This window comes from Serinus canaria, chromosome 1 (assembly GCF_022539315.1).
Source record: "Serinus canaria isolate serCan28SL12 chromosome 1, serCan2020, whole genome shotgun sequence".
NCBI lineage: Eukaryota > Metazoa > Chordata > Aves > Passeriformes > Fringillidae > Serinus > Serinus canaria.
The window spans coordinates 24,203,314-24,217,014 of NC_066313.1; the positions used below are offsets into that span (position 1 = coordinate 24,203,314).

The 13,701-nt window shown below is 47.8% G+C and overlaps 1 protein-coding gene across 1 annotated transcript in view; it reads right to left on the bottom strand.

The window, feature by feature from the left end:
- Window positions 1-622: 622 nt before the first annotated feature.
- Window positions 623-13,701, bottom strand: part of CASQ2 (calsequestrin 2) — a 34,735-nt gene continuing 21,656 nt past the window's right edge. The window contains exons 7-11 of the mRNA XM_009102575.4: window positions 10,188-10,233; window positions 7,396-7,450; window positions 6,652-6,752; window positions 6,202-6,276; window positions 623-2,466 (exon numbers count right to left, since the gene is read on the bottom strand). Coding sequence (XP_009100823.1) covers window positions 2,257-2,466; window positions 6,202-6,276; window positions 6,652-6,752; window positions 7,396-7,450; window positions 10,188-10,233 — 487 coding nt within the window. The 3' untranslated portion in view covers window positions 623-2,256. The remainder of the gene's footprint in view (window positions 2,467-6,201; window positions 6,277-6,651; window positions 6,753-7,395; window positions 7,451-10,187; window positions 10,234-13,701) is intronic.

Here is a 13,701-nt window from a genome sequence, read left to right on the forward strand (position 1 = left end):
CAGGCCAGGAGATGGGGTGCCACAAGGGCCACTTCGGCCTCTTCTTGCTCCTTACCAGTGTGGGTGAATGAGACCTTGAGTCCTGCTCGCTCCCTCTCTGAGCTGGGCTACTCCAGCAAACCCTGAGGAAAAAGCAGGAGAGTGCTGGGCACCCTGTCAGCCAGCAGAGAGTAGGGTGTGAGTGGAAGAGAGGAGGAGACCTCCATGCTAAGAGCTCACTGAATTTCAAGACTTTTGAAAGTTATTCATCACCTCAGAGCAACCAGTTGATTGTTCTCCCTGAACAAACTTGGTTCATCTTCTAGACAATCATAAGAAAGCACAGAAGAGTAAATGGTTGACCTGGGGGCTTTGCTGCCTTGTCTACTCTTTTAACAGGCTGTGTCTGAAAAGCACATGTCGAGGGTTTGATGCTCAGCAAGGAGCTAACTTGGCCTACAGCCATCTACCATGTTAGCACAGCATTATTCTAGAACATAGAGACAATGAGAAATCCAGCTATGTGTTGTTCATACTGGTATTTTCCAGTATGGGGATATGGCACATATGGGAACATATCAATAGTTCAGCTTTTCATACCAGTAGTTTCAAATTTCTATTTCAACTAATGTAGAGAGGGAGTCAAAGAAACTGATCAACAGGCAGGAAAAAAAAAAATCTATAAAACCTTGCTTTGCAGTTCATCTGATAAAGGAAATATATAGTGTGTAAACCTTGTTTCTCACCAAGCTTGACATTTGTGTAAATCTGATTCTTCTGTCCCTCACACTGTTATTTCCCCTCACATCACGTCCCTCTGTCCTAAGCCAGTATAAGGATGGTCAGAACAATGTTTTTTGTTTGTAACAAGAGAGGGGATGTGTACACTACCTATGCTAGTAACTCTGGACAACTGCAGAACATCTCTATAAATGTATTTATAAAGATAACACCATCTCTGAACTCTCCATTCATTGCACTACTGCCAAACATAAGAAGCTGAGACAATTGAAATCTGCCAGCACGGCAAAGCAGGGAGACCCAATGCTGCCAAGGTGACCTGCACATGGATGGTGCTGCACTCGCCAGGACCGTGGGACGGACCCTGCCTGGGCTTTGTGAGTGACCCCCTTGCCTGCAAACTGGCACCCTGAACTCCTCCTCAGCCTGCAGTCAAACGAGGCTTCTCACATGGGATATCTGAGCCTCTGAGCAGGGAGTAACTGTGCAACTAAATACTCAAAAGCCAAAGAGCTTGCATCCCTCTGCTGCTCACGCTCCAACACAACTCATCCACTGTCTAATATGTTTGGATGGATGTGTTACCTCCTGACATCTTGATCATGGGAAAAGATGCTACATGGGCTTTGGGTGAAGAGTCAGCAAAAGCTGGAAGGTCATGGGGAATAGGAGTGCTTCAGGGTGGGCCCCTGAGGATGTTTTCATTGGCTTGGCTCAGTGCCATGATCTTCAGACTCAGTGGTTTGGACTCACACTGGGCTCAGAGCTGGACCAGACTGTCCAGCGGTTCAGGAACTCACGAGCTTGGTGTCTCATCTCAGGGCCCCTGCACTGACTCCAGCTTTCAAGTAGAAAGAGGTTCAGACAGGGGATCCTGTGTTTGGGTTTGCATTGCGCTGCCAGACAAGAATATCCTGTCATTATGTGGAATCACTGAAAACTTTAATAGCATCCTTAAAACCTCCCTCCCCTCCCAAAGCATTTTTCTGGCTCTTAGCATGTTAGGGAGTAGCTACAGACTCCCACAGCAGAATTTGCAGGATTGAGTGGTCTTGGCAGAGTAGCTGCAAAGGGCATTGTGTTTAATAAAAGGGCTAGACTTTACAGTTAGGGTTTTCCCTATGTCTTGTAGTGAGATTTGGTCTTTGGATGTTAAGTGCTGGGCTGATGAACACAGAAAATACAAACTGGCTCCCTGCGTCCCTCTGGCAGCAAGCAGGCAGGCACTTTTCTCCTGCCCTGGGACACTCGGGGCAGATTCCCTGCAGATTCCTACTGTCCTTACTAAGGAGGCGTGATTTGCAGCGGTGCTGGGTGCCTGCAGGTGCTGCCCTCCGCAGGGGCAGTCCCGGGGCTCAGCACCGCTGGGAATCAGGCGAGGGGCTCCCGGCAAGGGCGAGGGCAGGGGGAGCGGGGCCGGGGGGGAAAGAGGAGCAGCGGTGCTTGCTGATGCTCAAACAAAGGTCTTCCAATGGAGGGACCTGCCGCAGGGCCAGGGCTCTCGGGCCCCACAAGTCAAACTGCACAGAGTCACAGTTAGTCGTCATCATCATCATCGTCGTCGTCATCGTCGTCATCATCGTCGTCGTCGTCATCATCGTCGTCATCATCATCGTCGTCATCTTCATCGTCGTCGTCATCTTCGGTGTTTATCTTCCCAGAAAGCACGTCCTCTATCCAGTCCTCCAGCTCCTCGGCTGTGGGCAGGTCGTCATCATCTCTGATGTCCATCCAGACGCTGTCAGCCTGTGGGGACAGGTGATGAGGGGTTAGCTGCCCTCGGGGACACAGGGAAGAGGCGGGACACAACTACTGGAGGGGTGAGGCAGGAGCACGGCTGGGATGCAGGCATTGGCTCCCTCTTTCTACAGCCTGTGGGCAGGCTCAGCCAGAGCGTCTCTCTGCCCATGCATTGGGATCCCCACTTCCCCCTGGAGTGCTGCTGTGTCTGACCAGGGGAGTGGGACTGGTCAGAAGTTTTCAGGAGTGTGTGGTGCTGTGTGCCCTGATGAGATGTGTGCCTGCTGCCTGTAGCTGTGAGCAGGAGCATTGCCCACCTGATGCATTCCTCACTCTATCTGGACCGTTCTGTAGGCTCCAAGTCTGGGTAAAGAGATATCAAAGAGACCTCTGCCAGCATATGCTGCATCACCCCAGTTTGCAACACATCACAGTGGTTCCCTCCTTCCATCCAGAACCCTCCTGGGACCTCTTCCTTGGAGCCTTCACAACCCCCTGCCAGCACCCTTTTTCCCCAGCCTCTTTTACAATCATCTTGCCTCCGGACCTTGCTCTGGACTCTCCATGTGTGATAATGGTTCCTGCTCTTGGAAGACCCTTCCCTTAGATCATCTCAGCCATGCTCCCATACACACCACAGATTTCAGCTGAAGAGTGGTGAGAAACACCAGTGCCCTGGACTGCAGGTGCCCCTGCTCTTTGCCCCCAGCTGTCTGCATTACTTCCATAAACCAAAAGGGATGGGAGAATTCAGTGAGAAGACAATGACAAATTTGTGTCTGTTACCCAGGGACAGCAAGATTATTTGGTCTCCAAGATTATTTGGTCTAGAAATGAAAGTTTTCCTCTCTGCTGTGCTCTAGGTTCCTTGGGTAAATGCTGGATAAGCCTCTTTGTGTTCACTGTCTCCTCTCCATAAAACATGATCAGCCTCCTGTTTTGCAGAGGCGCTGTGAGGTTATCTCATTCAGCATTTGATGTTGCAGAAGCAACTTCACATATCAGAAGACAACTACCAGCTTTTGCAAATGCATCCAACTTCTTTCCCTGTCTGTGGTACTTAATTCTCTTTGATTTATGGCTTGCTAAAAAGCCAGACCAATTTCTGCTCAAGGAAAGCCGTATCTCCCATACAGTATTTTCCTCCTAAATCACCAGAACTGCAATAAAAAAGAGCCCTGGAGAGGCATGCAGTCCTTGCTTCACTCAAATGTTAATGTTCCTAACCTCAGGACTGCTTGTGCAGAAAAAAGTGACACTTTTAAATAATGGGAAGAGGAGTGGCTCCATTTCACCTCAAGAAGGTGCTGTGCAAATAAAGCAGTGATATTTTTCAGGGCATCGTGGCCCTAGTCCTGAGCCACAGCCACCACAATGTGATGAGCCAGTTGGGGCTGCTGGGAGCTCTGGTGTTTGCATTGGCAGGTTTTTACAGAAGTGATGGGGTCACAAGGGTTATGTCCACTGAAGCCAACAGCAGTGTTTATTTTCACTCTGTTGTGTAAGTCCCACTTTGTACCTGTGTAACTTGGCTGAATGCAGTGATGTAACACTGAAATAATAAAATGAGCTCAATGTTTGTTTTAGATATCACCTGCCAACCTAGAACTTTCTTAAATCTCTCCTGAGAAATAAAGAAAGGACTTAAGAGGAATGAAACAAAACCTGCAAATACTGTAATCAACAGCCTGAAACATTTACTTTATCAAAGCCAGGTAATGCATGAGTTTTTACAGGTCCCTGAGTGACTGCTGAATAATAAGGCATATGTTCTTACCTAATTCTGCTTTCTATATGATTCTCATGCCACTGATAATCCCACTTCCATGAACTTCCATTGAGTGCTGTTTAATGTAGCTGTGACTTGACTTAAACATGACCAGTCACAGTAAATACAACGAAGGGAGATACTGTCTTAAGGGCATAAGAGTGGAAGGCTTGGGCTCTCTTTCTGGCTTGCCCGTTCATTTCTCTCATGGTCTTAGGTGACAGGTGCTATTTTGGCCCTTTTTCCTTTTGTCTCGCCCTTAACAGTTCTGCTAAGGAGCAATAACTCACTGTGTCCTCACTCTCTATGTGTCTGCCCCATGGTCTGGTGGAGCACTGCTCTATTACAGGCAAAAAGCTCACATGCAGCCAGGGCTGAAACTACTCCCTGACTCGCAAGTCAGCCTCTCAACCACCTCAGTGGGACGAGCTAGATCCAGGGGCTCTGCTTTCTTCACGACTCCATTGCTTTGCCTTCCCCACCAGGTCTCCCATGTTACAGCCTTGCAGCATCTGTTCTAACGGGAGGCACATCCTGTACACCCTTGCTGTCCCTCTTTTTCTGGGGCAGTACAGGAGAGAGGATGTGGAGGCTGGAAGCAAGGTCAGTGTTGAGCCAAACCAGCACCCAGCCCCGCACATTTGTCCCAATTTTAAGTCCCTCTCTGTTCTCTTCTGATGAAACATCAAGTTCACTTATGACTCAAATTTCAAACATGAAGTCAAGCACCAATTTACAAACACTTCTGTGGTGGGAAGATTTCTGCTTCTAGAGACACTTACATACCCACACAGGTTCATTTTAAAGAGATTAAAACAAACACCCAGCACTTAAATGTTAAAAATAAACTGAGGTAACAGTTTAGGCAGGAGCATGCTGCATTACGGGCTCTCTGATCATCTGGACTGCAATTGTCAGAAAGAGGAGAGAATGGTTTCTCTCAGTGTCAGGGCTGTTACATTGCACTCAGCAGCTCTCCTGAGATCTCCACTGGTGAGGGTCAGACGGGTCCCTCTCCCACCTGCCTTAAAAGATCCCAGTGTATGGACAACCTGAGATCAGTCCCATGACTTCTGGCTCGAAGGCTACCCCAGTGGAAACACTAGCTGCTAGAAACTTGTCCCAATAGCACAGCTGTGGGTGCTGTGGGCACTGTTGCTCCCTCAGCTGTGCCAAAGTAGCACCTCTGCCTCTTCAGGTCTCCCTCTGCAGCTGCTCCTGTGGGATGGTGTGGAAACCTTCACTGCCACCAGGTGTGGGGCAGGCAGGTCTCCTCTTCCCACCCAAATCCCGCCAGCACCACCTGCACAGCAGTGGCTGAAGGGGAGGAGGGCCTGGATGAATGCCAGTGCACCCTCCTTACAGCAGCAGGATCCCTGGAATACCAGTTTATGCTGTACTTCTGTTAAAGCTGTGTATTTATTTAGCTTTTTTCAAGCTGTGCAGTTTCTTCTCCCTGTCATCTGCTGGGGATAATCTTTCCCTCCTACACTCAAGCTGTGCCCTTTTGCTTCTGTAGAAAAAAACAACCTCCTTTTACTCCTCTTCTCCTCCCCTAAGCATGGCTTGCTTTTCCCCCTACACACACTTTTTCCTCCACAAAGCCACCCAAACTGTCGGAGCAGGGAATGGACAAAGGTGAGTGCTCTGAGTCGGGGTGGAAATGCAAGATCTTGAAACCAAACTGGGCAAAGCCCTGAATCCCAGGCCACGGAGGCTGGTGCTGTCCCCAGCAGATGTGGTTTGTGTGTGACTTGGCAGCAGAAACACACTCAGACTAAAGCCCTCAAGCCTGGCATCGGAGGTGTTACAAACCCTGGGGCATATGGGAAGGGGGAGGCCTTCATGTTTTTTCCCTGTTTTACCTGCACTTAACAGTGGAAATCCCACTGGATTCCGGTGTCCTTCAGGACCCAACCTTTCCAGCACCCTAGTTTTGGGATCACTGGATTTTCTGGGCACGTGCTACTCACATCTGTGACGTTCACCACCCCGATCTGTGGCCTGAACAGGTCGATCTTGAAGGTCTTCTCCCAGTAAGTGATGAGCTGCAGGAGCGAGACACAAGGCTCAGTCAGGGGTGTTTGCAAGGCTCCATTCAGTCAGCTGGGCTGGGCAGGGAGGAGTGTGCATCCATGTGTGCATGGAGAAAGGAGAGGCTGAACGCAAGCTTGGGCTGCCACACATGGCCAAGGGAGGCGCCGACTCCTCCGGGGGTGTTCCCAACACAGCTCCTTCTTGGGAGGCAGACCCAAACAAGCAGCTTTCAAGGGCCCGTGGTCCAGTTTCCCCTCCTTCCCTGTCCCACATTCCCTGGGGCAATTCCTGCACTCCTGTGTGCACATACACGCCCCCCCACACCCCCCCATGCCCATCCCATCCATGAATTAAACCAAGAAAGGCAAAGAGCCTCTGCCACTCACCAAAGGAAAGTCATCGGGGTCAATCCAGACAATGCTCAGGTCGGGATTGTCCGTGTTGTCCCTGGCAACCTGCTTCAGGATTTCCAGGAACTCAAAACCATCTGAAATGATATATGAACCACTGCAACTCTCCTGCAAATGCACAGGCACTTTTTGCTTGTGGGGTTTCCAGCTTCCCTGGCTCCCCTATGTGCACAGGAGTTGTTTATAGTTCTCATTAAAATGCTGTCTCCCAGCGCTTTCTTTTGATAATAAGGCTTTTAATTTCAAGCATCCTCCTCGGGTATTGAAATTAGTTACACATGAATTAAGCCCCATAATCCTTCCGTGGAGTGAAACAATGTCACTATTTTCTCGTGGTGAGGAGGAACTGAGCCCCCAAGAGGCCAAAGCTTTCCGATTTGCTGATGGCTCTGAGAAGCGCGGATGCCACGGCTTTTCAGGAGCCGGTGGCTTTTGTTTCCCTTCCCGCATGCCTATCCCACACCCAGCCCTCAGCACTCTCCAAGAGCTGCACAGCAAGATGGATACAGAGTTAGGGAGCAAATCCTGGTAGTGCGGCGGAAGGAATGACTTTTTTTTTTTTTCCCCAGGCAATCATCTATTTAAATCCAAAATGTGAGTCCTGGTTAGCACACCTGCTAGCATAAACACCCAGTAGGTGTTTGCAATACAAACAAAGCACATGAAAATACACTTTCCTGAAGGATGGAGAGTCACACAGGGAAGAAAATGGGCTCCTACCTGGGTCATCCTCTTCAGCAAAGGCTACGATGTGAATACCCTCCATGTCATCCTCCTGGAAACAACACAACTATTACTGATGGGCCAGGGAGGGAGGACAGAGTCTGGGAGATTGCTGGAGGTAGGAGCAGTGGGATGCCTTCAAAAAGGGCAATTACAAAGGGAGGCTTGACTAGAGCCCCACTGAGAAACCAGAAATGGGAGCTGAGGTGAGGCTGACTCATGAAGGTATTTAGTGCTGAAGGGGGTAGTTTGGGTAGTGTTGCTGAAACTCTTCAGATAAAAATTAGGTGGGCACCATGATGGCAATGGCAAGGGAGCTTCTGATGATGTAAGGCAAAAGTTTCTCTGCAGAAAAGGTCAAGGGCTCTCTAGGATGAGAATAGAGGCTCCCCCTTCATGCCTGAGACCACCTATCCTCATTAATTTAGAGCTCTCAGGGGATGGTTTGCAAGGAAACAAATATCTACCACCATGCTCAGCTCCTTTGGGGCCAGCAAAGGAGGTTTTTCTCACAATATGAGAGGCAAAGTGGCTCATTTGGGCCCCTCTTTGGAGGTGAAGTGTTTCTGCTTTAGGTGAGGGTCTCCAAGAACAGTGAGGGAAATTGAGTGGGGGGACTCATTTCAGGGCTCCAGTGAGTGGAGGACAGAAACTACAGCCTGGTGGATTACTTTTCTCCATGAAACACATGAGTAATGATATTGGCAAAGGCCAATGGATCTGCTGGCCGGTTCATCATCTGCCTGCTATGAATGTCATCTCTGAATTATCCCATGGATCGGTTTCGCCTTCCTCACCCGCTGTCGGGTCCCAGTTTCCATTTCAATTGGTTTTAATGCAAGCAAAAATTCCCATCTAAATGCTAATTTCTTTTCCCTTCTGAGCCCAGAGGTGAAAAAGCCACCATCAAATGCTGAAAGGGAAAAAACCCCCTGAAAGATTAAGTGGAAAACATTATCTTTAAAAACAATAGTGGATGCTCAGCCTTTGTGGATGTCTTCAGGGAATACGTTTTCACTGAGACATTCCAGGCAGATTTACTTGGGATTCAGACCACTTACAACTGGCAAAATTTACACTCTTGCTTTTTCTTCATATTCACCAGCAGCTTTATCAGACAGCAAAATAAAAAGTATATCTCTATATGCCATATATAATTACATGTATGTACCAATATAATGCAGCTCTGTTCTGGCTGACAAGGAAGCAAACAAAACTGGACTGACTCCAGGGAAGGCAGTGAGGATGTTGTGAACTGGCAGTGAGATCAGAATCCAGCCCCCTGTCTTCTGTAGCTATGAGCCCACTGCTCGTAGCAGAGGCAAGCTCTGTATTCCCAGGCTGCTGGTTGAGCAAGCATCCCACCACTGGGAATTCACACTTTTCATGAGGCTGTTTTAGAATATGGCCAGTATGAAAGTGAAACCACTGCTAGTGTAACCAAGTGTAATTTGGGTCCTGCTGAAGTGCCATTAAAAACCTTGAAGGGGCTTTGGTGGATCTTGGAAGCTGTGTTCTATACAGAATTTGTATTTCAAAACAAAATGAAAAGCTATTGTGCCTAAGTGACTCATAACTCCTGGTTCAGTTTTATTACCTCTTGCCTTGCTATATTAAAGACTCCCAAGGTTTTTGCCACTTTGGAGTCCTGCGGTGTTTCATGTTACACAGCCAAGAAGGGGACATCTAAATGATGTTATAAATGTGTCAAGTCTTTTGGAAGAATGACTGCATCTTCCTTAGTGTCTGTAAAGCACCTGTTCAGCTTTGTTTTTTCATTCATCTGGCACTTGAGAGTCCCTGACTAGCTTTTAACACCATATTCACTCACATTGGAGGGATAATTTCATTGTACACAATTTTTCTTTCATTTTCACCCTTCTCTTCCCCACCCCTGCAGACCCCAAGAGTCCTCTGTGTGTGATATGGGCCAAAATACAGGTTAGTTCTTCACAATTGCAGATTTGCATCTTGCTTGCCCTGTGAGAAGTGCAGTCAATACACAATCTGCTTCGAGATCTGTATAATTAACTGTACTGCCTGCCTTCACTTCCATTTTGAATTGTTCAAGTGCTCTTGTACTTTTACAAGGACATGTAGTGACAGGATGGGGGAGAATGGATTTAAACTGAAAGAGGGTAGATTTAGACTGGATGTTTGGAAGCAATTCCTTACTGTGAGGGTAGTGAGGCATTAGAACCGGTTGTCCAGAGAATGGGTGCCCCAACCCCTGGAAGTGAGCAGGGTCAGGTTGGATGGGGCTTTGAGCAACCTGGTCTAGTGGAAGGTGTCCCTGCCACAGCAGGGGATTGGAACCAGATGATCTTTAAGGTCCCTTTGAACCCAAACCAGTCTATGATTCTGTGAGTTTCCATGAGGCATCTGCACAATGTCCATAGCTCACCCAGTGAGCAGGTCACAGAAATCACCCTACCAGCATCTCTAGTATCCTCAGCACTTAGCTGAGATGGAGCATCCTTGGGCAGGATCACTCACAGGCCCCACACCTGCCTGGCACACTGCTTAGCTTTCCCTCTTCCTTCCCTCTGAGAAGCAAGCAGGAGCCAGCCCAGCTCTCCATCGCTGCTGCTCAAAGCCTTTGAGCACCCTGTTTGAAGTGAGGCACTAGGCAGCACAGACAAGGCTTTCCCTTTTTCCCAGAAGAGAGAGAATAACTTTGCAAGGAAGGAAAGGTAACGTTTTGCCCAGGCAGAGCCTACAGCTCTTGAGCAGCAGTTTCTTGTTGGAAGCTGGCAGGGGACATGATGGTTCCCACCACACGTGCTTACCCATGTCTCAAACATGTCCTCTGGGCGCAGCTTCCTCAAGGTGGCCCTGAAAGGGAGACAGAAATGCTCTTTGAGGACATATCCAGCACTGCCACACGTGACACTGTCAGCAGCACGGGAAAGGTCACCACGGGCAGGTTTGGCTGGTGGCTGGAGTCAGACACCACATTTTGAAGGCAAGAATGGGGGCACTGTTGGTCAATTTATGCCTTTATTTTTGGTGATAAAACCCTGCCCATGGTTCACTGGAGTCACTGCAGCCACTATTTCTGCTTGGGAAGATGAGACACCTCTCTGTGCTGGGATGTGCTGATGAATTAATCCCACACATGGCAGACTCTGTATGTGCTGAGAGCATGAGACAACAATCACTTTTGTTTTGGAGTCCCTGGGACATTCCTAATGGACTTTGTCCCCCCTTTGTCTTGGTTTCACCCCCAGCATACTTTCAGAACAGAAATCTTTGCCACCTCTGTGGAAGCAAAGAAGACAGAATTAACTCTGGGAAGAAAATTTGGATCCTAACAACTACTGACAAGAAAATTTAAATGCTAAGACTGGTCAAAGAATTTTTTTTTGAGAAGTAGTTCATGAAGGAAAAAAGATTAATCTTCAGACACATCTGTAGCAGGAAGTCTGGCAGGTTGAGAGTTGACTGTGGTGTGAGAGGGGCACCCAAGGAACACCAAGCCATATAAGACAAACACAAATCATCCTTTGCACATCTGCTTGCTGTGGTATCAGCTGTTTGGGAAGGATCCCCCAGCAGAGCAGGTCTCCCTGGCTGACCTGCCCCAGGACCTGCTGCAAAGAGAAGTGTCAGTCTGTGAGGTTATAGAACAGATTGGTAGGAGTGGCAGCATGTTGCCAGACCCAGGTGGAATCAGTGAGATATGTCACCTGTCGCTTCAGTTTGCCTCACAAACAAGGCAATGGAAACAAGGGAATATTTTTTAGAGGTTCCTAATGGACCTGAGGAGCCACAGAACTGAGCTCCAGTTAGATCAGAGGAGGAGAATCTCCTGTGGATTAATAACATTGAAGGATGGAAATGAATGGTCAGTTTTCATGAGAGAGGGAATTCACCAATTAAGATTCATAGCATATTTTTTGGCATGATCATATGCATAGCATATCCTCACATAATCTGAAAAAGATGGGAAATAGGAATATGGCAGCATTTGCTTATCATAATCCAATTCTTTGGCAACCAACAAAGGCCTGACCATAAGTTGATAGGGAAGATCTCCTGAGACTTGTGTCTGCATGATAGACAGACATATAGCAAGTAACACACTTGCAGAAAACCAGCCCTGATTGTACAGGTGCAGCAATTGGTTCTAAATTAGTTGTAATTAATTTTTGCCTCTCAGGAAAGGGGCCCAGGTGTCACAAATTGAGAAAGAATCAGCTCCAAAGGAAAAAGGCCGGAAGAAGGTTGCAAGCAGTTGGGAAATGGCCAGGGAGTAAAACAGACCATTATGGCAGTGGACAGCTGCACTGTGAGTCTCAACAGTGGAGTTATGTGCAGTTCTGGTCATGCCATCCCAGAAATGATATGGACAGCTGAAAAAGGCACTTGGAAGCACGGGAGTGGTGAGTGAAGGTATAGAAGGACCTCTATTTGGTGAAGATTAAATAGATAAGAATTCTTTATCTTGTGAAAGAGGTGACTGAAGAGGGTTTTGGCAGGTATTCTAAAAAATGGGAATGGTAAAGAAAATGTGGATAGCTTAGAAAATGACCATGGCTCTAATGACATTAAGGCTGCAGATTTGATCCCTGCACAGGTTTAAGAGTTGGACTTGATGATCCTTGTGGGTCCCTTCCAACTCAGAATATTCTGTGATTCTCTCCCTACCTTAAGTATTAATCATTGTTCCTCTTAAAAAAGAGTTAGCAGGTGCCCAGAGAAATTATTAGGTAGCAGGTATAAATGAAACAAATAAGAATGGTCTTTTGATACAATGCATATTTTAGGTGCTGAATTCATTACAATTTGGTACATTCAGCATCAAAACATAGATAAGGTAAAAAGAGCTATAGAAATTGAAGAAATAGCCACCAAACACAAGATCAGGGATACAGTTTTTGAACTAGCAAGTCCTTTCATTGTTGATGGTCCAAAACTAGAGATTAAATCAGGTGAATGGGTATTATGTAGGCGTACTTGTACTTGGCTTTTAAGACACTTTCCCAAGCTGTTCTCTGGGGGAAGTTTCCTTTCCTGTTGGAGAAAGGAAACTCAGTGGGAAGGATCTGACCACACCCACGTGTTCTGACTGCTGTGTTGACTCTGGATCCTCCCCTGTGTTGGAGGAGTGAGGCGACTGGGGTTTGGGTAAGTAAGAGAGACCAGAATTCAGCCCCCATGTGGCTACACCACAACTGCAGACGAGTGGGGGTCCAACCCCAGCACTTTGCATGTGAAAGAGGCATCAAGCCAGAGAGTGCCCCATGAAATTTGTATTTGTGCAACTGAGAGTGAAATCTGGGCTGGGACCCTGGAGTGGCAGTGACCACCGTGCTCAGATGGACACCCATCTGGGCAGCCTTGGATGGGTCACCCCATGGTGCTGAGCACCAGCTTCCTGACCTTCTGTGGAGAGGATGGACCTTGCCACCACAGCCTGCAGCTGCCCAGCTGAGCTGTCTGCAGGGAACCAGCTCATGGCACCTGCCGAGTGGTTGCTTCATTGTAATCTACAGATCCTCTCCATCTCTGACTAATTCCAGCCTGTGGCTTTAGGTCCTTTACTGGTGGCAAGGCAGGATTAAGCACTTCTGCTCTGAGAAGCTCAGCATGAGCTACTGGGAACATATCACTGTCACTCCAGGCTTCTTCCCCTGCCGCATCTTGGCAGATTTGAGATCTCAGACATGTTGTTTTATGGACTCCTTTTAATTATTTTCTGAGCTTTGGCACTTGCAAAATACATGCCCACCCCCTTGCTTCTACCAAGCACCACAAAACATCCTGAAATATCTAAGTCTTGGAGAAATTCCACTGCAATTTTGTGCTGGTGAAGAGTTTGCCTTATTAGGATAGAATTTAGATGGCTGTATTTAATCAGCCTTCTGATGCTGCTGCTTGACAGAAAGAGCTTGGGGAAAAGAAAATGGGAAGGACTGAGGCCAAGAAGCCTAGAAGGTCAGCAAAGTGAATTGTGGGTACACAGAAGATAGAGGAGCCCTTCATATTTCAGAAAAAGTAGAGAGCTTTTTCTGGTGGGTCTCAGATTCTGGAGATGATCTCCTGTCTGTGTGCACACAGACCCCCAGCTGAGCCTGATTTGAGATCCCCTCTCCGTGTAGATGGCCCTGCTTTCCTCAAACTCATCTGGCCCCTTGATTGTCTGCTGAGAAGTGCAGTTGTAGGAGCAGCAGGTAGCCTGTGTCCCTCTCCAGAAGCACGGTTCTAAGGGTATAAAAATATAGCACCTCTGGGTAGTTGTGCCCCTGTACTTAACCCTGCGCTTTGACACAGGATCAGCCTCTCCAGTGACTTCCAGAC